The 23448-nt window shown below is 41.3% G+C and overlaps 1 protein-coding gene across 3 annotated transcripts in view; it reads left to right on the top strand.

Annotated features, from left to right (window-relative positions):
* The first annotated feature begins 675 nt into the window (after positions 1-675).
* Positions 676-23448, top strand: part of CALCR (calcitonin receptor) — a 173157-nt gene continuing 150384 nt past the window's right edge. The window contains exon 1 of one of the 3 annotated variants that reach the window (XM_068934848.1): positions 676-1278. In XM_068934848.1, the coding sequence (XP_068790949.1) occupies positions 1190-1278 (89 nt within the window). In that variant the 5' untranslated portion in view covers positions 676-1189. Of the gene's footprint in view, positions 1279-1873; positions 2092-23448 lie in introns of those variants that run through there. The other 2 variants (XM_068934849.1, XM_068934850.1) reach the window with 2 other exon arrangements.

Raw genomic sequence — 23448 nt, 5'->3', positions numbered from 1 at the left:
AACCTCCCCTAACTTCACTGTTTCTCCCTGAGAAAGCTCCGAACAGAGAAGCAACCATGGCATTATGAGCTCTCATAAAGGCAGTTCCCACTGATTCTCCTTGCCTCCACAAGAAAAAGTGTGAAACCTACAGTGAAAGTTTAAATCAAGGGATGATGGTTTAGATCAGTATTCCCTGAGCATCTCATCTTTATAAGCCTCTCCCCCACCCAGTGAATATATCCAAAGGACAGATTTATCTGATAGTACTGTCTAGAGCTAACTTTTTACACAGCTGCTGGAAAACATGGCAATGGGTTCCTCCTTCATGTGGAAGTGGATAGAAAGGCAGTCTGCTATGTTTGCATGCAGATTTCTTTAAGGACAGGCTGAATTTTGCCATAGGCTGTATGAGAAAGTGAGTAATGAGTTTAGCAGTTTTAAAAATTGGGAAGCATGGAATACCTTGCTGGGTGGAAGAAAAGCATCTGAGAACCACTGCAGTAAGAGCTAACTTTCCCTTCAGAAGTAAGTCAGAAGATTTAAAAGCAGATGTCAAAGCTCCTTTTATTAGAGGGCAGAAATGTCCTTCTTGCAGGGAGACAAAAGAGAAAAGCTATTCTTAGCCTGGTGGCGTTACCTGTTTAGCAAGCTGGTTTGCTTCCTGACTCCATCTGCTGGGAAGACACCCTACTACCTGCTGTCTGCACTGCTACATTTGGAAGAAGTGCAGAGGTGAATCACTATGCTTTCTCTCGGTCTCTCTCACTGTGGCTCGGTGGAGATTTAAATATTAAGCAGCTTGGAATAGTTAAAACAGAGAAGAAGTCCTCCCGGAATACTCCACGCGCAATCCCTACATGCTCTCTTGCAAAGCGGGCATTACTGGGTCAGTTCCTTCCTCTGGCTTTCTGTATAGCAGGGGAATGTTCTTCTTAGGAGGCTAGAGGCTGTCCTCAGCCTCTCCCTTTGTTTAAAATGCTTACATAACTTTTGGAGCAGAAACTGGAATTTAGATGTCTTTGCTGGCCGGTGAACGTTGTAGCCACCGCTTGCTCTTCCTCTCTGGCTCAGGGAACGGAGAGGGAAGTAGTTCGCGCAAACTGCAGCAGACAGAGAGGGGAGCGAGCAGACCGTCCGCCCCCGAGCGCGGTGGACGCGGGACGGCGCCCCGGAGGCCGGCGGGGGCTCCCCGCGCCCGGCTCCGCCGATGGCGGCGCCGCACCCTCCTCGCCCTCCGCCTCCCTGGCTTTGCTCCTCCGAAGGATGCCCGCGGTGGAGCCGGCACGCTGGGCTCAGGTCAGAGGAACTTCTCTGTCTGCCGCGCAGGGAGGAGCGCGGGTGGCTGCGCCGGGCCGGCCCCTCCGCGCTCCCTCGCGGAGCCGCCGCGGAAGGGAGCCGGGCGCCCCGCAGGCCCGGGCGGCGGGGCCGGGGCTGCCCCCCGCACGCAGGACGGGTCAGCAGCCCCCGTCTCACGCCAGCAGAAAGCGCGCTCAGCCGCGGCGACCCGGCGCGGAGCGGGGACGGTCCCGCTGCCCACGAGAAGGCGGCCGCCCCCACGCCAGAGCCGTGCGTCAAAGCCCGGCCCGGCCCGGCTCGGCTCGGCCCGCCCGGCCGCCCCCCCGGAGGGCGCCGGCTGCCACCCGGCGGGGCCGCGGGAGGCGGGCGCGGGGGAGGCGCTGCCGCCGCCGCCGCCGCCGGGCGCTCTCCGCCGCCCCGCACCGGCGTCGGCGTCGGCGCGAAGCCCCGGCGGGGAGCGGAGCGGAGCGGGGGGTGGGCGCGTTGCAGCCGAGGCGGGCGAGAGGAGGCAGATGCTTCCCGAGGCACATCCCCTCCGGAGGGGCTCGGCCCGCCCGTGCTCCGGCTGAGGGGCTCAGCCCGCCCGCCCGCCGCCGGGGCGCGCCCGCCGGGACGCGGGGACCCGCCGCGCTCAGGAGCAGCCCCGGCCCCGGCCCCGGCCCCGGCCCGGCGTTTCGGGAGCCGCCGTGCCATGCTGACTGACTGACGGGAGCGCGGGCTGCGCTCGTCGCGGAGCCCAAGCGCTGCCGCGGTGGCCCGAGGTGACGGGAGGCCGGGAGAGGCGCCCCGCCAGCGCCCGGCAGCGATGCGACTGTAAGTCCCGGCAACTTCGCCCGCCTGCCCTCAACCCGCCGGCTCCGGGGCGGGCTGCGGCCGAGGGTGGGATGCCGCCGCGGGACCCGCGGTAGGGAGAGAGGGGGGCTCTGCTTCGGGGGGCAAAGCCTGGTTGCCAGCAGAGCAAAGAAAAGGAAAAAAAAGGGGGGGAGGGGGGGCGTAGGAGGTGTGAGCAGGAGCCCCAGGTGCAGCGTGCGCGGTGTTGCCCCCTCGGAAGAGCCGGGGGCTGCCGGCTGCGGTGCGCGGCGCTGCCCTCCCGGCGGGTGGGCAGGAGCCGCCCGAGCCTCGGCCGCGGGCCGGGCCGGGCGGCGGCGGCGCTGCGCGGGGATTGCGCGGGTGCGCGGCGCCCCGCCGGGCCGGCTGGCGTGCCCCGGCGGCCCTGCCGAGCGGTGCTGGCAGTGGCCGCCTGCCAAGGGGTTAAATTGCGTAAGGGCGACGGGAATTTATGAATTCTTGAGTTTTATTTTAGCTTTTGCGCTGAGGAGCAGGTCGCTTCCAATGCGGTATAAATTATAGATAGTAGCAGTTCTCCATCCTGGAAGTACAGGGCATTTAAATGACACCTGAGTCACTAGGCAATGTTTCTCGTTCGTGTCAGATATTATTTCCATGTTCTTTTCCATCTGTCGAACTGATATCTGTATTTCCTTTCTCATCTGACACTGCAAATGTAAAAACAACATTATTAGGTCTCAGAATATTGCCATTGATGACAATTCATTGATATATGAGACTATTTACTTTATGTGTCCAAGTACAATAGAAAGGCCTGCCAATTTTGTCTTTAAATTGCTGTATTGATTTCATTCTTGTGGGCTTCTTGACAAGGTTAAGGTAGTTGACAATTTGTAAAGAAAAGAGAAAAACTTCTGTTTTATTTCAGTTACAGGATGTCGATTGTAGCTGAAATAATGGACGAAAAAGTCATTGATAAAAAAGGAGTAAATAGAAAGGTGTGTATCCTGAGACCTTGAAGCTGATATCTTCAATATCTAACAAATGCCTTCCTGCCATGCTTTTAAGTTCACCAACTATCATTTCCTCTTCTTAAGGGTAGTACAGTACATGATATTCTTCCCAGGACTGTGCTCTTTTTCTCTTACAGGAGAGTTAAATAATCTGAGTAAAAGGAGTTTAGAGTAAATTAATCAAGTCAGCGCATCAAAATGCATTTGTCTTTTTGTAGGCACTGAAGCAAATAAAGCTTCCTCTTTGGTGGAAAAGTGTTCATAGGACAGTATTCAGGACCCCTGTGTTCATAGGACAGTATTCGGGTGGAGAACCTGTGTCTTTGGTCACTGGAAGGGACCCTGCATTTCTTGAGGGCTGAAAGAGTATCAGTGCTGACCAGGGCGAGGTTTCTCTGTTACCAGCAGCTCAAGCTGCAGGTGATATGTAGCTGAAGAGGGAATTTAATTTATCACTCAGAATCCTAAGCATAAGTGTGAAGTAGATAAATATAGGAGAGCTAATATTTCCTTTTAATTTTTTCAGACATCTGACAACCTTTAGCAGTAAGTAACCTTTGCTAAGTTACCTTTGCGATGCTTACTATAGCTGTCATATACTGGCTAACATTAAATTATTCTAAATGAACTAAAATGTTTCAGTACTCAGCTATATGCAGTAAAATATGCTAACTTTGTAAATCTTCAGTAAAACTTGGCCCTGTTAAGATCAATGGCAAAACCCCAATTAACACCTCCAAAGACTGAGTTTCGCCACACATCTTTGCTCTCATTTTATGGCTCAGTGCCAGCCAACTTTGGTTAGAAATTCAAGTGGCAAAGTTTAAAATGTGGATAGTAATGTTGCATACAACAACTCTCCATAAGAGTGCTTTATAAATTGGGAGAATAGCCACCCAGGCGTGAATATATTAAAAAAACACGTCATATGATACATTATATTGGGCTTCTGAGAAGAATAAGCTGTTCAGATATGCCTTGTACTTAGATTTTTGTGGATACTTTCATCAGAATGGATTATAAATAAATAATATAATTAAATCAGATTGCAGTTTGGGTATGTACTGTTCTTTAACAGAGGTATTCAGACTGTGTTGGGAAATATCATCAAAATATATAGTTTATGGTAAAGAAGTTCACTGTTAAATTTTTGACTTATAAAAATGTCTGCAAACAACAGAACTTTCTTACAGTTTAGTTCTCTACAGCTAATAAGCTTGTATGGGAGATGAAGGAACAGCAGCATCTTTTCTAAAAAACTTGTTCAAATAGTACTACGTAATATATTTGCAAGAGTAAGCTTATTGAACTGAGTGAATACAGTATAACAAACTTTTTCTCCCATGTCTACAACAGAATGGTTTTGAAAGCATCTGAAAAAGTTTAAAATTTTCATTTAAGATGCAAACGATGATCTACAGGATGTTTTGCAGAATTGTTTTTCTTCCAACTCTCCTTCCAGATCAAAGTAGAATGGAACAATGCTTAAAAGCTAGCCATATAGTATTATATGTTTATTTAAAATCTATATCTATGGTCCTGTAGGAAGCTAAATGGGCATTTGCTTATATGCAAGTCCTGTTATATAACAATACTGGCATGAACAAAATAGCTGCTATTAATTCCATTAATTTTGTATAAGCAAAAATGGATGAAGAAAAAGCTTACCATATTTAAGAGTTCCTGCAAATCATTAGACAGCAGAAAGACTTTTCTATATTTATTTTTAAAATGATGTGTGCAAATTTAGATTTTGAGAAAATGTATGACTGAATCTTGTCAAATGAACTACACTTGCCTGAAACCATGATAACAAATAACAGGAAATTCAGTTCTGAAAGTGCCCATCAGTCCTACATGTTAGTAAGCTGGAGAGCTCATTCTTTTTATTCTGCTTCTGGTTATTCAGGTTTGAGGTCTTAGCACTGTTGGCATTGAAGTCAATATTGAAGCTCTTATTAATGCTAGGACAGCTTGTGCCTGGGCCTTTCCGGGGTGATGTGGTTATGTGCTGAGCACTTTCATCCACTGCTGTTTGTCTTACAGCAGCATGCAGTCAGGTCCGCGCCTGGGAGGACAGGCACCCACCCAGTAGGTTTCACTCCTTTGAAAAATTCACAATCAGAATAGCCAAGAGGCACCAAAACACCCTGCCAAAGGCTATGCAGTAGGGCAACAGATGACCTAGGTCTGAAACACGAGTACTCTGTACTTAGCGGGGGGGTACACTGCGTGCATTTTAACAGGATTGGGCATTAATTGATCCTTTGATAAAGGTACTGAGGAGTGAATGACTAGCCCTTAAGGTTGTATGTTATTTCCCTCTGATCTTGTTTACTTCAGTATGAACCTCAATGTTTACTTGTAATAGCCTGGCAAGTAACAGCATATAATTACACATTGTTTGTTCTGTGCTGCTTTTTGGTCTTTACACCCCCTTTCCCTTTTGGCATTGCTTTTATTCACTTCCCTGCACGGGAAGGGGTGGATCTGCCTTCTAGAGGCCTCTTTTACACCAGCTTGAGACAAGTGCCGGGAGTGCAAGACATGCCCCTGTGGCCCAGGCCTGAGAAGCACAGCACTGATGTCAGGGTGGCTGCTGTGCGTATGTGACGGCACTGCTTCAAGTGTCTGAAATGACTGCTCCGAAGCTAACCCTGGGAGGTCTGCATGGTACCTTGTTGTAGAGGTGGTGTTTTGTCTGAGGAGTACATGCTGCAATACAGATGTTGTAACAACAGCCTAGCTACAAATTTCCTTAAAATGTAATTTGCATTCTTCTGAAGCAGCTGTGCAAGATTAGACTGCTGAATAGTGCTGCTAATTTAAATAAAGAATTCTACTTGAAGGTCAGTAGTGCGTATACCGTAGATATTTTGGGCTGACACTTTTTCATTGTTATAGTAATGCTCCTTTCGTGGCTTTTGATGGCGGGATAAGCAAGTGGAAAGAACAGAGAATCTGTGTACAGGGCTGTTTTTAAAAGTCTGTTCTTCATATCGGATGAATTTTGAACTAGATTTGCCAATGAATGGGAGAGACCCTGGCTTGCTTGCGTGTAGAGCTGGCTAATACAATACACAGACAGCGCAGGGATGTCGGCATAGCTCAGTTAATCAGCAGCACTAGTAGCAATGCTTGATGTGGTATTCACCCAACAGTAACAACTGGGAAACCCGTGCCTGATGCTAAAGTTTGTATTTGTGGACATGTTTTTGCTGGATACCTTTTTAATTAAGATGATACCCATAGATGTCAAAGGAGTCTTACTTTGGTTGGTCTGCTGAACAAACCAGTGACGTTTTCTGCCTTGCCTGTGAGCAGATAAGCCATTTAATTGGCTCCATAATTTTGAGGTGAAGCTTAGATAAGGGTATGGGTTCACAGGGTAAGGAGGACGGGGTCTAAAGTTACCTTTTCATGAAGGGCTTGATTTAACTGCATGTGACTGGCTTGTATGGGCATACACAAAGACTTACCATTAAACCAAGGAAGAACAAGAAATTGTGGTACTCAGTCACAAGGTGAAAGTGGAGCCATTTAACATATTTAGTAGCAAATAGCACTGGGAGTGAGAGTAGATGTAAAGTACATCAGAGCTTTGCTGCCATGGATTTTTCCATGGTTCCCAAAATGCCTTCTGAAACGGGATCATATTGCAGACAGGCAAGTCAGCAGTGGCTTTTATAAAGTTGCTTCCCAAAGTTCTGTAGTCCTCAGAGGTGGATTACTGCAAGGATCAGCTTAGTCTGTGCACCGCAGACGCAGGGCAACCTGCAGGGAGGAGCTCTCCTGGGTCCAGGAGGAGGGGACTGACAGTGCGATATTGGTGTTCCTACTTACAGAAACAGTTAAAAAAAAAAAAAATTGAAAAATACAATTTATGCAAATGCATCTCATCCAATGCACCTAAATACAATTTCATTGCACCTGTTTATTCACTGTGATCCTGTCTTGTTCAGTAAAGGTGACATGGAGTGGCATCTATTTTAAAATAAGCTTCTGAAGAGTGGCTTCTTGATCATTTATTTCAGTTATACATAATAGAAGACCTGGCACAGATTTGACAGAAATGGCCATTTACACCACACTTTTAATAGCGTTTTAGGAAATAAGCATTTTGTTTCATGTGACACTGTCCAGCAAATGTTTTCTGCTGTGGTTATACACAGTAGTGTATATAAGAACCATATATACAGTAGTGTATATAAGAACCATATCACCCTTTATCTGTGGCTTTTGATGAACATTATTTGCTGTTATCAAGAGTTAGATGAATAATACATTTGATAAATTTTGCAATATCTTTGAATCTGTGGTTTCACTGGTATTTTATTTATAGTAGCTCTGGCAGTATATACTTTAGAAGAATACAAAGATAGCAATGTATGCTTGTTGTTGGCTTTGACATGCTCACTGTAGTTTGCAATGTCTTCATTAACCTGGGGCAAAGCACAGGTTAGAAAATTGCTATTGTTCAGAAGCAGGTGTTAGAAATGCCTTTCTCTTCTGGGATGTGCTACTAAGTGCTGAACTGCATCTCCACAATTAGAAAAGCAGATTTTTATTCTGTTGTTTTGTCCTAGAAATTGGACACTTCTGTGGGCAATGCCAAGTGAGTTCATAGACATATTCTGAGGTTACTCGAGTCAAGATGAATTGTGTCTCCTCACAACTAAGGAGATAATAAAAAGACTCTCTTTAAATGATGTGAAATGCTTCTTAAAACACGGTGTTGTTGTTACAAAGATGTCAAAACTCTATAGTTAAGGTTGTGCTGAGACACACTTGCAAAAGAAAAAGAGATAAAACTTCTGTTTTACTATTTTATTAGTAACTGGAATGAAACTCCACATTTGGCATAGTATCTCTTCAAACATTGACTGAATTTTATGTGTGTGGCTTTTTTATGGTGAAATACTTGCTTTTGTGCTCTCACAACAGAAATTGCTGTAATCCATGGCACTATTTACAGCTTGATGGAAGAATGAGAAAGGCAATCAAAGACTAAATAAATTCATGGAGTGAATTTGTCACTTTCATTTCTCTCAGGCAATGTTAAGGCATGCTCTAATATGGGAAGGCTCATGTGGCTGTAACATTGTAACTGTGATGTATGCAGATGTTAACTAACATCTCCCCTGTAGGATATGTGTGCTAGAGCAGTTCCTCTGTAGCAAATCAAGCTATCGTCATTGCAGTGAGTTGGGAATAAGTAATATGACCCCTCAAAGTGATTCGTCCTTTTAAATTTACCTCTCCTGGGAATCAGTACTAAATTGTTCATACTTTATGCCGTCTTCAGCGCAGAACCCATCTGTGTCTCCCTTTGTGTTGCAATGTTCTCCTGTGCAGAGCTCCAGCTCTTCCTTGTCTTTGTCTCTCCATTTATGTATCTATAGTCTTAGTTACTTGTGGCTGTGTAGCTACTTCATCACTTGGATCATCTCTTAACGTTGCTCTCCCTTTTGCTGTATATCAGCCAGCAAACAGATAGTCGGCATCTTTTGAAGGATGAGTGTGATTCCTCACAGGAGAGGAACAAACGGTGTCCATAAAGTTACAGTTCTTTAGCTATTAAGGAATGTCATCTTCCGTTCATTGGAGCATAAGGAACAGCAAAAGATATTTGATGCTCTTTAGGTCGTCGTGATAGTCCTTCTCTAAACTACTATGCACAGCCTGAAACACCCTGTGACTGTGAACATTTCCATCTCTTAAATGAGCTAAGTGCAATCTCCTCCAACCATAAGTACTCCAGGACAGGGGAAAGAGGATACTTACACCTTTGATACTTTGCCTGATTATCTAGAGAAAATTTTCATCATTGTTCTTGGCTTTAGTACTGAGAAAGGTATCTAAGACTGCTGACCTTCCTCATGGAACTAGATAGATCTCTTCTGGTAAGAACTCCTGCTCTCACCGACCCGTCCAGCTCCTACTGGGGCCCTCATTTTTTTTCTATCCAAATCCCTACTCCCCAGACAATATGAAAGTATAAGTGAGAGGGAAGATTCACTGCTGCTGTTCTTTACTATGCTGCTGGCATGCGAATGCTATGAAGACTGAGGGGTATGGGATGCAGAAAGAAGCAAGTAGAGTAAACTAGACAGAAAAAAAGGAAAAGTAAAACACTAGAAAAGAGAGTGCATCAAACAAGAAAAAATAAAGAGAAGGAAATGTTTTGCACAACAGAGAGAACGTTGTCAGATGGAGGATATGCCTTAAAAGATATGTGCGCTTCTGCATTTGATGGTAGTGATCACCTTCTGGAAAGTTGCGTTACAAAATGCCTAATTAATTAATAGAAAGCATTGTCTTCTAGTGTATATTGTAGCAGAGGAGATTTCGTTTTTCCTCCAATATTACATTGTGCATTTACAACATATTGATATGACATATCATTCATACTGGTTTAGTCACTTACACAAGTGTTTGAGGGAATTATTGAATCTTAACATTTTATATTGCAGCTCTTTCAGAAATTTTATTTCTCACAAATGAAAACGACAAACAGGACTAGCATGAGGCTTGTCCAAAGGACAGTTTAGTCTGACCGGTTTAAAATATTTCCAGTAAGTCTTATGGCTTCGCTCCGGGCTATTTAAGAACGTTCTTTGAGAAACTGAAAGAGTAACACGTAGTCTGCTGATCCCGTTTCTCCTGACTGTGCTCAGCTGTGAGGCTTAGAGTTTAGAAAATCCTTTAAGTCCTGGTCTTGAGAAAGACTCAGTGATGAGGAACAAATTGTGTGCAAGTAGACTTTCCTTTAATTTTCTGAGGGCCACTTCCCCTACTACAAGCTACTTGACTCATTTAAGTCCTTGAGCTATGTGCGTTACAATATAATGTTTTTCCCTGTGTTTGAATGCTGCCAAGTACATTTTAGGTCGAAGTAGCATCAAGTAATAAATAATAATCATTGTTACCATATGTTCTCACAGATACAGCGGCCTCAGTATTGTCTGCTCTGCTTTTTTTATGGTAGGTCTCATGGCATTTGATAGTATGTGCTTCTTAAAGGCCTAAATCTGGAGTCATCTCAGCACTGAAAAGAAAGCACGTATCCATTTGGATTTATAAGTGTTTATACGCCTGCTAACTTTATTGGCAGTGCAGTCAAATAGGCAGTGTTTTGCATGGAATATGTTCATCCCATGAAACGCCTAATGTAATTAGAATTCATGACTGGAAAAACCTATAGGTAGTTACTACATAACTATATCATTTCTTCTCTTTCACCTACTCTTCAAAATAGTTCACATCTCCAAGATCCACATCCAAAATAAAAAAAACAACTCCTGCCCCCTACAGCATTTTGTCATTGCTGTATTGCAGCATCATTGCAACTCAAAGCTGTTTGAATTATCCGCCCAGTTACAGAAAGGAAACAGATCTTTATACTTTAAACCAGTCTGTGGTGAAATAGATTGTAGAGAGACAAAATGGAAGAAGCCTCTCTTTTATTAAGAGGGAAAGAAGTGGGGCTTAGTGGCCTATGGAGTCTGAGAAATGGGTGCAATTAAGCAGGAAGAAGGTGTATAGACACTATATACAGAAAGAGTCTTGTAGAACCTTTACCATTACCAGAAGGTATCTTCATACTCTAACAAAATACTGGGACAATGTTTCATCAGTATCAAAGTCTACCATTTCTCGTAAATAAACTTAAGCCACGTGATCAATATCTTACTGATTTTAATACAGCTCATGAGATGCATTATAGCCATGTGACATGTATTCAGAATATGATTGATAAAAGATTTGTTAAAGTGATGAATTGTGGTTTTCAGTGCGTGTATAACTCCACGTGGAGAAATCACACTGAGTGTAACAATTAAAGATAGTTAGATATGCCGATTACTATGCGACTATAGTAAAACTGAATCTGGGTAGCAATAGTTTTCCTGTACAAGCACAGGCAGTCCATATGCACATAATAGTTCATATGTGTATGTATATATATATATGTATATGTGTGTATATATATGCACATGCCCACATATACATATATGGTTATCCATATGCTGTATACAACTGATTTAGTGCAGATTCATACTTCTCAGAAGTTCCTGGTTTCATCAACTTGCCACTTCACTAAGCTTTCAGCTTTTGGGCTAAGAACTCCTGCAATCTGCCTTTGAATTAATTTTTTTGAAAAATGTAGGCAAATAATTTTCATTGTCTCTGAAAATCTTGTCTAGTGCATGATATATGGTTTTGCATATGTCCACAAGTTCTGGACAGTCTTTTCTCTGAGAAATTCTTGTACTACCATGCTGTGGAAAATGGACTTGGCAGTAAGTGGTTTCTGAGTCAGGACTGAACCTTTTACTTTTTGTGTAAGAACACACACACACTTGTACGGTCCAGATCTTTGTAGAACTTTGGTCTGCAATCACAGTTTTGAAGTCCTGTAAGCCAATCTATGCTGCCTAGTTGAGGGCAGATAGATCAAGAGCCAAAGCACAGAGGAGAAGCAGAGAGAAGAGGAAAGTGAAGGAGATGAGGAGGACCTGAGGGCCAAGCAGAGAGACTAATACTTGGATGGTAGAAATCTTTGAAGGGCCTAGGGTATGGCTGGAAATGTTGAATGGCATGGATGAATGGAGAGAGGAAGGGAAGCAGCCAACATCTGGGAGGAGACGGGAGTGGAACAGAAGAAAGTTCATAATTGAGAAAATCAAGGTGAGGGAGCCAATGCCCATGACAATGCCCCTAGCTGTACCTGCTCTTTCTGAGTCCTACCAGTCTTCTGATACCAGCAAATATTTGAGAAGCTCTCTGGTAGTTTTTCGTTTTCCTTCAGGACTTATTATAGGATGTCAGCCTACCACTGCTGCAAGCAGCTCAGTGCCATTCACAGAGACCTGTTCAATGCACCTACAGGTTCCGGTCCCTTTCATGAACTGTTTTATTGTCATGTGTAGTTAAATGCTGATGCACTGATTATTAAAACACTGCTATTTACGCATGTGTTTATTATGCAGAGCTTCAGAGGGCAAGGTGTAGATACAGAAAATCTGAAACTCTGAAAACCCTACTAATTTGAGCAACTCTGTTTAGTTCATTTATTTAGCATTAGAGCAAGACTGTGAGTCCCACGGTCGCACTGGGAAAAATCTGGAGAAAAGTTGTATGTTGTATGTATGAAAGGAAAGAAGTGTACCACTTCTGAACTTCTAAAAAGGGTGCATTTAATGCACAGGTTGAGTTGATGAAATCAATTTTTTTTTGCAGGACCTACAGCACAGAGGGAGAAAGCTTCTCTTTTTGTCATGTTCTTTTGTACAGACAGATAAGAACATTTACAGAGGCCTGTGAGGGAAAACTTACTGAAGCAAACAGAAGAAATCTAGATGGACTGTTGGAGCTATTTGAAGTGCACTGTTTCAGAGAGCAGAGTTCTCCATTCAGAGAAGAAATCTTAGGAAATTTGAAGACCTACTGAGTCCTCTGATGTGAGCGAATCAACCAGCTGTAACAGATTAGAAAAAGACTGTTCCTGTAGAGCAGAGTGGAGTGCAGGAAACCCTTAATAGGATGAGGCAAAAAAGAAATGGAGGGGTGCATGTTAGTGGAGGGCACTTGTACGTCGTAAGATACCACTAGAATGGCTACAGCATAAGCCATCCAGAGCAGATGAGAGGACACCTCAGTAATGAGGATGACATGCAGACGATAAAGTGCAGGGGGTCAGCAGTTGCTCACATGCACAGTGCCAGACAGAGGCATCAACCACAGTTCACGTTAGAAGAGAAGCCTACTGTAAAGGCACAAAGCCAGCAAATTGCCAGTGAATGTAGATAGTATCACACAATGAAAAGTGAAAGCCAGGTGCTTGAGAGGAGTTATGTTACACGCTGCAAAGCAAGCTGAGGAGAACAAAGCCTTTGGTGCATGCAGCTGAAGAATGTCTCTGGAGAAAGCAGCAAGCAGAAATGTTACAGAGTTCTTTTTTGTGTTCCATATAGAAAAAGGAGAATAATAGTGATGAGACAAGCAATTTTTCTAAAAAATCTTGAAGAAGTAGCTATAAAAATCATGATCAGCTTTGGGATACAGTTTTGGGAACTGACTATGGGAAAACTGAACCTATAGCACAAAACATAACAAGACTAGTAGGGTACAAGAACATCTATTCTATGTAGATGTAAGTCCAAGGAAAAAGTACATATCCAGGTGTCTGCATAATAGATAATCCAGCATAATTAATTTTTGGATTTCAATCTTAACTATGCATTAAATTTGTTACATACCCTAAGGGCAATGAAAACTGGAAAAGGACATAGCCTGACAGACCTGTGTAGTATGAGTTTTTCATGTGTGTTTGAAGACAGAGGATGTCAACTGCTTGCTGCAAAATCTATCTGTAAGGCAGTACCAGAAGTGCATACTGCACTGTGATAACTATTATCTCTACTTTGAGCCCCTTGGCAATGAAGACCTTAATTAGAAAAGTGAAGAAGCCATGGGAAAGTATATACTGAGTGATGACAATAGAGAAGAAAAATGAGAGTATTCCACATATGCACAGATATTAAAGAACTTTAAGGCAATGAATCAGGAACAAATAAGCACTAGAACAATCAAACAATGATACAGGAACAAAACAACCCACTCATGCTGGATGACATCACTTCCAAACCCTCTCTAACAAGCATATTCATTATGCTAGATGCACAGTTTGGTATTGGAAGATGAGCTAGGACAAGGAGGGCAGCTAATTAATGCCTTCCAACACTCTCTCTGGAAGCCAGCATTTCCAGAATGCCTGCTGACATATCATCTGCACAAGATATGTGGAAGAAAAGAAGCCCTGAAATAGTAGAAAATCCTACCGGAGTGAATGCCACTAAAAATCAGTCGTGTTAATCACACAATACAGGGGACATTTCTAAATCACAGTCAGATCTGAATTGTTAGAGAGCAGATGAACGAGAGAACTTAAGCACAGGAACAGATTGCTCAGAGAGGCTGTGAAATTTCCATCCTTGGAGATTTTCAAAACTAGCCTGGATATGACCCTGAACAACTATATCTGACTTTGAAGCTAGCCCTGCTTTGAGCAGGGGGGTTGCTAGATTATCTCCAGAGGTTCATTCCAGCCTAATTTTTTCTATGACTCAGGGAATTACTTTGGTCTGGAAAGGAGGCATACAAGCAGATCCAAAAAAAAAGAGAAAGAAGAAAGGATTGAAAGAGCTGATCACCTCAAAAGAACTGGAGCTCGGATTAGGGGTAGCAACTTATCTACTAAATAGGAGAAATACTAGCATTGCTGTAAGAACTGGGAGGAGGAGGAGAATCTATTGCATGGCTCAAGAATGTCACGAGAACCTGAAAACACATGGAAATCAAACTAAATGTTCCAGAGGGAAATGGGGAAATACATCTGCAAGAAGTGCTTCGTGAGGTATGGGACATTGTGCTGGTGGTATTCACACCAAGAACCTGTACAACAGCAACGATACACTGTCAAATGTCTTCTTAAGCATTTTGCCTCCCATGTCTTAAGATACTGCTTCCTCATCCTTCATACACATGCTGTGCTGAGCTATAGAGAGCAGGGAGTCCTTTTTTTTAAGGAAAAAATGTCACGCTCTCAAACGGAAATGCATTGGCTCCTCGTCTGTGAAATCCTGATAATACTATCTCTCCCCAAACAGCAGTAGTTTGAAGGTGAGTTAATAGTCAGTGAAGCATTGATACTGCAGTAATGAACATCGTAGAAAAAAACATATAAGGAAATTCATAAATCTGTCTGCCACGCAAGGTTTGATGAGTGTACAATAAATGAAATCTCACTGAATACCTGTAAAAAAATAAAATTATTGAATCACTTAGTCAGTGGGCACTGTTCATCCTTACCAACCCGATAAGGAAAGGGTTCATATGGGAAAAGAAGTGTGATGACAGGAATTAAAAATTGTAATGCGTATCTCTGAGAAGGCTAAGCTAAGGTTACATAAGCAGTTTCTAACTTTTGAGTTACCTTTATAACCGTGAGGATCTTTAGTCAGGTGACTTTATTACATGCATTTAGTTTTAGTAATGTAGTTCCAAGAGACTCTGTATGAGATAAGGGCAACAGCAGTTTGCAGACACAGGCAAGTACAGTTTGTTTTTGTTTAAAAGATCTCATAACATCATTGAATATAGAATTTTTGCTAAAACTTTGATATATCCACGGAACTAAAGGCGGAAAGTAAAAACGATGCAGGTATTTAAAAGATTTAGGTTACATTTAAGCACATAAAAGTTTCAGAGAGCAAAAGCTGATATATGTAGGACATATTGAGAGCGAATATTAAAGTGGTCTTAATGCTGCTGAATAGTTAAAACTCATCAGTCTTAAAGACTGGTGGCAATATGACAGCCTACCTATTATTTTTCATGTCTAATGCTAGACCATGAACTCTCATTTTCTCTGTGGAATATTATCATTACACTGATCCAAGAGGTACACCTCTGCTGTTCATCACCTGCTTCCTTGGATTTTTTTTTTTTTTTAAGAATCAATTACTCACACTGCAAATGAAATAAAGTAGTGCTAGGGCATGAGTTAGCTTCCATGACTGGCAGCACTGCCATCATGTCAGTGTGACTGAAGTGTGTCAGTAGCTAGTTGCTCTGTGACAGGAAAAAATATAAGAAGTGATCTATTATTCAAGTAATTATAATATCTAGTTGGCTAGTAATTAAAAAAAAATACATATTTTGCATTTCTCTTCCTATAATTTCTGTCATCTTCATGTAAAACCCTCTTTTTCAGTGACTAGGAAACAATGAATGCATGATGGGCACTTCCATAAAGAAGTCATAATAACTTAAATCACTGGCCTATATTAATACTTTTAAATCAATGGTTACGTAGACTAGAGTCAGACTATCTGTCTTTTATGCACGGAAGTAGAGTAGTAATATACAATAAAAATGCATATCACAAAATTAATCCCCTCAGGGTCTAATGAAGTGTCTGGGCTGATCTGAGGTGCTTGCAGTATTGGGGCTGTGTGTGCCGACCTCAGAAACTTCAGTCAAGGTGAGCAAGATACCAGCAACCCATTTTAGATTTCATTCAGGTGGACACGTGAGACAGGCATGAGCCTGTTGCAGCAAAAATGCTCATGTTAAGGCCTTAATTCTTATGTAAAATGAGTTGATTCATATTAAGTCCTCTTTGCACCATGAATGTGGTGAAGAGTGACCACAGTGAAAGTAAGAATGGGGCTTAATGTAGAGAAATATAGTCTGCTTATTTAATTAAGGTCTCTTTGCATTAATCCGTTAGTGAAAAGGAGTCTAGAGATGGTAGGTATAAATATAATCTGTGTTTGCTTCAAAGCCTTTTAACTCTGCTAGAATGGTGTAATTGGTCCCCAGGGTAAATGAGAATGCGGTCCTCTGTTTTGTTAGTCCTCCTAACAAGCCACACAAAATGCTGTGCACTTTTCTGAAGGTTTACATTTAATCTTAGAGACTTTATAAACTCATGCCAATTCTGCAATTTTTTCTGATATTTTGCGCTCTGTGGCTGCAAGGCAGTAGTTCCCTATGTGCCTGATAGTTTCCTACTAAAGAACAATATTTTAAACATAGAACAAAATCAATAACTTTGAAACAGAATGTAGCAGCATAACAATTAAATAACACAGCTGAGACATAATTTCACCCCCTCCCTCCCCCTAAAAAAAAGCCAAAAACGGAAATATAAACTCAAAGCCGAAACCCCAATTTAACTTTTCTTTTTGACCACATGCCAAGGAGAGCCTAGAGTGGAGTCTGATTTTCGCCTGAAGTGTGAAACTAATTCCATCATGTTTGCCTGCGTGCATCTCCACATGTGTGTGCATATATTACATCTTTCAGCTGTTTTCAGTGGGACGCCTAGACAGTGCCTGTTAGCCTAAAGCAGGGAGGAGTCAGGAAAAAATTGCTGAACAAATTGTTAAGGTGCAGCCTTCTCAGTAGGAATACAGGCACCAGGAGGGGAAGAGTTAAGAAGAGAATATGATGAATAAATGCTTATGAAATATTGCTATTGTTGCTGACGCTATCGCAAGAAAAAAAAAAAAGGATGCTTGAGAAACCTGGCAGAAAAGAAAGCAAACCATAGGCTTTTGGGAAACATATCACAGAGAGCTAGATTAGCTTTTTTTTTTTTCACCTTTAGGGAGGCTTTTTGCAAAGCAGATTTTTTCAGTTTTCTCAGTCCTACTTATTTACCTCCAGTCTTACGTTGGAGGTTGATAAGATGCCCAGTAGGTGGCATCCTATTAACACAGTGCTAATGTCTCTTCACCTTTTTTCTTAAAAACATTTTCCTGCAGAATTTAAATTGATTATCACAGGGTCAGCACATGCAGAAGTTATATTTGGGTGAGGACTTTAAGTCAAACCCTCAAATCTGGATTCTCCAAGCTGCAGAAGGTCCATATTTGGATATCTAAATGAGAAAGGGAGTGAAAGAGAATGCGTTTCCCCACATGGGTTCAGTCCCAGCTTTGAAGGAGTTCGCCACAAGCGGCAGCTTCACAGCACCTGTGGAAACCAGCCCTGTTTAGATATCTGAGTTTTACCCCGACTGGTCTAACCTAAGGGCCTGTTTTTGGAATGTGGCAATTAGGACTTCATGTTTACATTTAAGCAATTGATGATAGAGATTGTGACATCCTGTTCTCCGCATTTAATCTACCTCTGTTACATTTTGATCATTTTTCGAAATGTGTTCATTTTTACTTCCTAAGACATAGTCTTGACAATGACAGCTGGGGAAACAGCTGTTGTTAAAACTACCTCTGCTTATATATCTACATATACTTCTGCATATGAATGTTTGTCATCATTACAAAACACGTATGCCAGGTCACTGGAAATAATTTGGACAGGCACGTGCTTCACGCTGCTAGTTTGGCATAGGACATCAGTACCAGGTACCAGCTGTCCATTCAATTAGCCAGTATGCCACCTGACACCACACTAGATAATTCACAAACTGATGGCAGGTAGAAAACAAATGTGTTTGTGTTTAAAGTGTTTGGGAATCTGTAGTGAATCGGAATATTGAATAGTCAGGGATGTCTGTGCTCAGCATGAGATAGCATTTCGGGACATCTGTTCTTCAAATTGAACAGCCTCCTACTGCTCTGCCTGCAGGTCCACCTTCCTTGGAGAAGTGATTCACTTCACAGTGCCTGGAAACAACCAGAAAAAATCACAGTCACTATCTAATAGCACAGGACCTGAGTTAAACACAGTTGATAGTTAAGTTTAAGTCTCGCTAGTTCTAAAGCCCTCTTTACACAGAATAAAATTGATGGATCTCCATCAAAAGACTCATAGACTGTAATTTTTGAAGCATTTTTCTCCAACTGAGTGTTGTGAAGTTTGTGAATTACCCTGGGGATAAAGATGACATGCTGTACTGTATCCATCTGCAACAACTCAAGTGGTGTCTCCTCGTCCTAGTCCTGTAACAAGTCAACTATCTAGTTAATTTACATGAGATAGATTGCCAGGTCTCTCTGGGAAGTAAAGTTAAAGAAAATGAGGTTGAGTTACTGAAGTATTTTCATTTCATCTTTTATTTGGGTAAAAATTTATTCTGAATGTGTTTTTCATCGCAGATTATAATGAGGATATTGTTTTAAGGGGCATACAGCCCCTTAATGTTCTCTGTACATACTTGTTGAGTGTTGTGCTTCACACCTACAGACCTATCAGAGAGTCCATCTCTGTAACTTCTTCCATCCTGGTCTACTCAGCCTGAGACAATCCTATTTTCTATCTTGACAGAGGCAAAACTCCCCAGAAAGACAAAACTTAAAAAAAAAAAAAAGGCTATTGAGTTGTTGCTGACAAATGTTTAAAGTGAAAGAATATTTCCAGGGTTAGGAAAATGCCTTTTACGGCAAGAGTATGGGAAAAATTTTCCTGGTGAAAGTGTCAAAAAGCAATACCACATTAAATGAATGTCTCAGAGGTTTACAAGGGTAATCTTTTAACCAGGTACAAACTGCAAAGTCATCTTCCAGAGTCTGCAGGCACCATCTCAGTTTATCTGCTGCCAACCATAACTCTCCCAGGTGGTAGCACACTGAAATTCATATAACGATAGCTTCATACCAACCCTTCAGCATGCGAGTGGCAAGAATCATGCTGATTTAGAAAACTTCTGCTACTGTTTGGAAAAAGCTCACAGGAGTTGTATTCATTTCTAGGGTGAGAGGAAAGAACCCAAAGAACAAAGTTTAAGACTTGGATAGCCTAATAAGGACACTGCCCTTCTAAAATAACCAGGCGACTGGAGGAAAGAGAAAGGGCAAAATTCTTTCTCCCTTGTGGCTTGCAATAGGGGTGGAGTTTCGATATCTTAGATGCATGTTAGGGAGAGAGAGATAATAATGCAAAAAACATCCAGGGCAGTACTGTCTTCGAAGTTGCAGCATACACAGTCACAACAGACCGATACGTTTGTCTCAGCGCTTGCTGACTGATCCTTTAATGACTCATTTTCTGTGCTGACGTTGAACTGGTAGATGTCTGGCAACGAGGACAGTGTGTAACCATAACTCAATCTCTGTTGCGATTGCTTGACAAATCAATATTGTAGTCAGCGCGTCTGTCACAGGTTAATACGCAAGCACAGAGAGAGCTGCGCTGAGACGGGAACCTCCATAGTTGCCCAGGAATATTTCAAGTCTTTGTGTACTGAAATTTGCTCCTAGATTTAGCTGAGAGATGTGCAGAACCGAACAGCTGCCAAGGGAGGGCTTGAGGAGGGCCACGTAAGGAAGTTTCTTTCCTATGCTGTGTAAATAAATAAAAGGTATTTATTTGCTGTGTTAGTGAGTGGTGTGCAGGACTGATACCCCACATTTTCAGGTAAGCCAAGGCCCAGTTTGAAGAAAGGAACATTTTTTAATATACCTGAGTGCATTATTAATTGTGTCAAATTCTATAGGAAACTGTTACTCCTATGTATTATTATTACATATTTAAATTGCAGTGTTGTCGTGGGTTTGGAGACAAATGTTCAGGGCTTTACAAACACCAAACCAAAAAACTCTTCCTATACCAGAAAATATAGAGGCTAAGCCAAGAGACAGATATAGTTACGTTGATCAAAACAGTGCTAGCTAGGATGATAGGCAGTAGATAACAGGAACCTTTTTGGTAATATTATGACTTTATTTGGAGTGCTTCTTTCCTGCCGGATGTTACATAAAATGTGACAAAGGTTAATTACATAGTTACAGAGTTAATTAAGAAATTAGAGCAAGCACTGAGTGAAATTAGGAACTGCAATCAGGAAGAAAAAGGTTTTTGTAGATCAGCTTTGAAAACAGAAGTGTGAGTAAAGCCAAGGGACAAGAGAGGAGTAAAGGAGACTGAGTCATTGTCAGTCTGCTATCCGCAGCAGGATAAGCTAAGTGGCCTCTTGATACAACGTAGACCAGTTTGAGTAGAGAAAACATGACAGCACTAGATACTAGCAAATGTGAATGCTAAAGAAATCCTGAAGTTAAAAGAGAAAATGCAGAAGTCATCCAGAAGATAATTTGAAGCAAGTGCATGGAAGGTTTTGAAGCAAGAAAAATAAGTTTGAAATGGATCCAGAAATGAATTAGGAGGCAGTGAAGTTATAGGAGGATAGAGGGAATGGGTATGGCTCTTTAAATGTGTCATAGCAAAAAAAAAAAAATCTCTAGGAAGCTAAATTTTGGAGAGTGACTCTTGACAGGAGCAAATGGCTGCACTGGATAAACTGACAGAAAAAGAGAATTTTGTAGGCAATAGTGGTTTCTATGGCTGTAATCCAGTATTTACTTTCTCTCTCACGTTTTTCCTTCTTATCCTTTTTGCTTGACTATAATATTTCTTTCAAAACATGTCTGCATTTGTTGACCTCTATGTAGGTCTGCGATTGTTGGTTGTGATTCTGTACACAGTAGGTTACTAGGGTTTTTTCTATTTTTCTGTTTTGAAAATGTCCCCCAAATTTCTCTTATGTTTTATATCCCTTAGAATAAAACTTTGTAAAATAAAAGCATACTTCATGAGTGTAGTAGCATCTGCTTTATAATCAATATTTGATCCTATATTTTGCCATTGAACCTAGTAACTTAAATTAATAAATCTAAGTAATTTTCAATTACTTTGTCTTGTTGCAGAACACGCTGTGGTCTTGACTCACAAAGGGCGGCTATTGATGGTACAGTTGCAAGTTGGCACATGGTTTAGAGATGCAAATATTTACTTCAGCTGGCATGTTTGTTTTCATAATATAAAGCACTGAGCATTTAATAATTAACATTGGCTAGATTAAATTAGATATGTCAAGATCTTCATTTTAGACATACTTCATCTGGTTCCTGCTTGCATATTGGATTTGATATTCGATCAGACTTTAAGAGTCTGATTGTCTTCCAGCTGAAATCAGCACTAAGACCAACGCAGTTGCAGTAGATCAGGCGGGTTCTCCTTACCGTTCCCACAGTAGATAATTGTGGACATTAGTGATTGACCTTATTAATGATTTTAGTTCTGGATCAGGAAGTATGCAAGGTATAAATTAATCATAGAACTGGACAGTACAGAGTGCAACTTCCCTACTTTGTCACGTTTGTTTATTAATTGCATTTTCTACAACTATCTCTGGCTACCAGATTGACAATGCATAAACAAAAGCTAGTGAAAACTTTTTTACCACAAACAGACAGAGATAATGAGCTTATTTCTATGAAAATCTTTCCAATATTGTTATTGTTGTCTGTGTACCAACTGATTTATAAACATATTTGTCTAAATTTAGTAGCTTTTCACTTATCTTGAAAGATTGAAAAAATAATAACAGAAAAAATAGATAGAAGGTAATTGACTCAAAAATATGAATCTAAAGCTTGGCTTTTTGAAAGATAATTGATGTGACCTTAATTAGGAAGAAAAATTAGTGAAATGAACTCCAGTTGGGTAGAACATGTAAGAGAGAGAACTGTCAACCATAAGAGCAACACTTATGTGTCTTCTGTATTCTAGTTTTTCATCACTGTAAATCCATTAATCTTTTTCAAGTTGTTCTCGTTCATTTTTGGCAGAATACACAACTGATAATACAATACAGAATCCCTTTACCTCAAGGTATTATGATCTCCCTGGAAAAAAAAACAACCCTACAGCAAAACCAACTCTAACTATATTTGAAGTTAGTGTGACATTTCATTCTTTCTGAAGGTGAAGGTATGCATCATATTATCTGTTTGGAAAATCAGGGTGAGTGTCGAGCTATAGATGCCCAGAAGTGAAGGCATAAAGCACAGAGATTAAGAGGCTCCTCCAAATGAATTAAGTTGTGCTTATGCACTGTTCCTGTTTTAAGTTAATATGGACTGTAGTGTCCAGTATTTCTTCAACCACTCATCTTTTTACAAGCAGAATTGCTTCTGCCATTAATGAAAGGTAAGTCTCAGGTTAAATCTCAGAAGGTGGAGCGCTGAGCTAATTTGACCTCTGGTGTCTCAGACTGTGATTTCATCAGATTTCAGGGTTTTATTGGGTACAAGCTTGTGGAAAACACCATGGAAAATCAACAAAGAATACAAGAGTGTAGTGGGTGGTTCGTTAGACGGTATCTTTATTCAGAATCAAAACCAAACTAGTGCTGCAGGGACTGTTGGTGGGTAAACACAGAGAACAGTCTAGGATGAGATTCTGATCATTTATCAATGGTAATTAAATACACTACCTTGTTTGTTTGTTTGATTGTTTGTTTGTTTGTTTGTTTATGAGATTATTGGTGGTAACTATGCCATCTAAAAATAACTCCCAACAAGGGAGCATACAGCAAAAACTTGCAAAATGTTTGATTCCTGCACTGCCACCCTCTCATCCCATTAGCAGTAGGCAGGAAATTTTTGAAACTTTATCAAAAAGATTTTTATGATTCAAGACTTATGACTTTGTCGTGATTCAAGATTCATGAAAAAATATAGGATCCATCTCTTGTAATTACATAGGACCTCTATGTTTCTTTTCTCCATGCAATTTCAAATGTGAATTGCAGTCTTCTCTCTCTGCCATCCTAGATCCTGGCCCAGTGAAATGTTTCCTGTATTTGAATACTCCCAGTTAAGTGTATGCAAAAAATATTTGCAAGATTAGTCCTTAAATCATGACGTGGTACTGTTGTGAAGCATTAACAGGCAACACTGATGCATCTCACTAATAGCAGATGGAAAGTGAGGTTATTTAAAGGTGTAATTTGGAAAGCACATTAGAACCCGTGGAAATTAAAAATGCCATACAAACTGATATTTTCTCTGTCTTATACAAAAAGGTGAGGAGGAAACTTCCTCTACATAAACTG

This window comes from Struthio camelus, chromosome 2, assembly GCF_040807025.1.
Source record: "Struthio camelus isolate bStrCam1 chromosome 2, bStrCam1.hap1, whole genome shotgun sequence".
Classification (NCBI taxonomy): Eukaryota; Metazoa; Chordata; class Aves; order Struthioniformes; family Struthionidae; genus Struthio; species Struthio camelus.
Note: the sequence above shows the minus strand (reverse complement) of the source record. Positions and strands in the feature narration are given on the sequence as shown.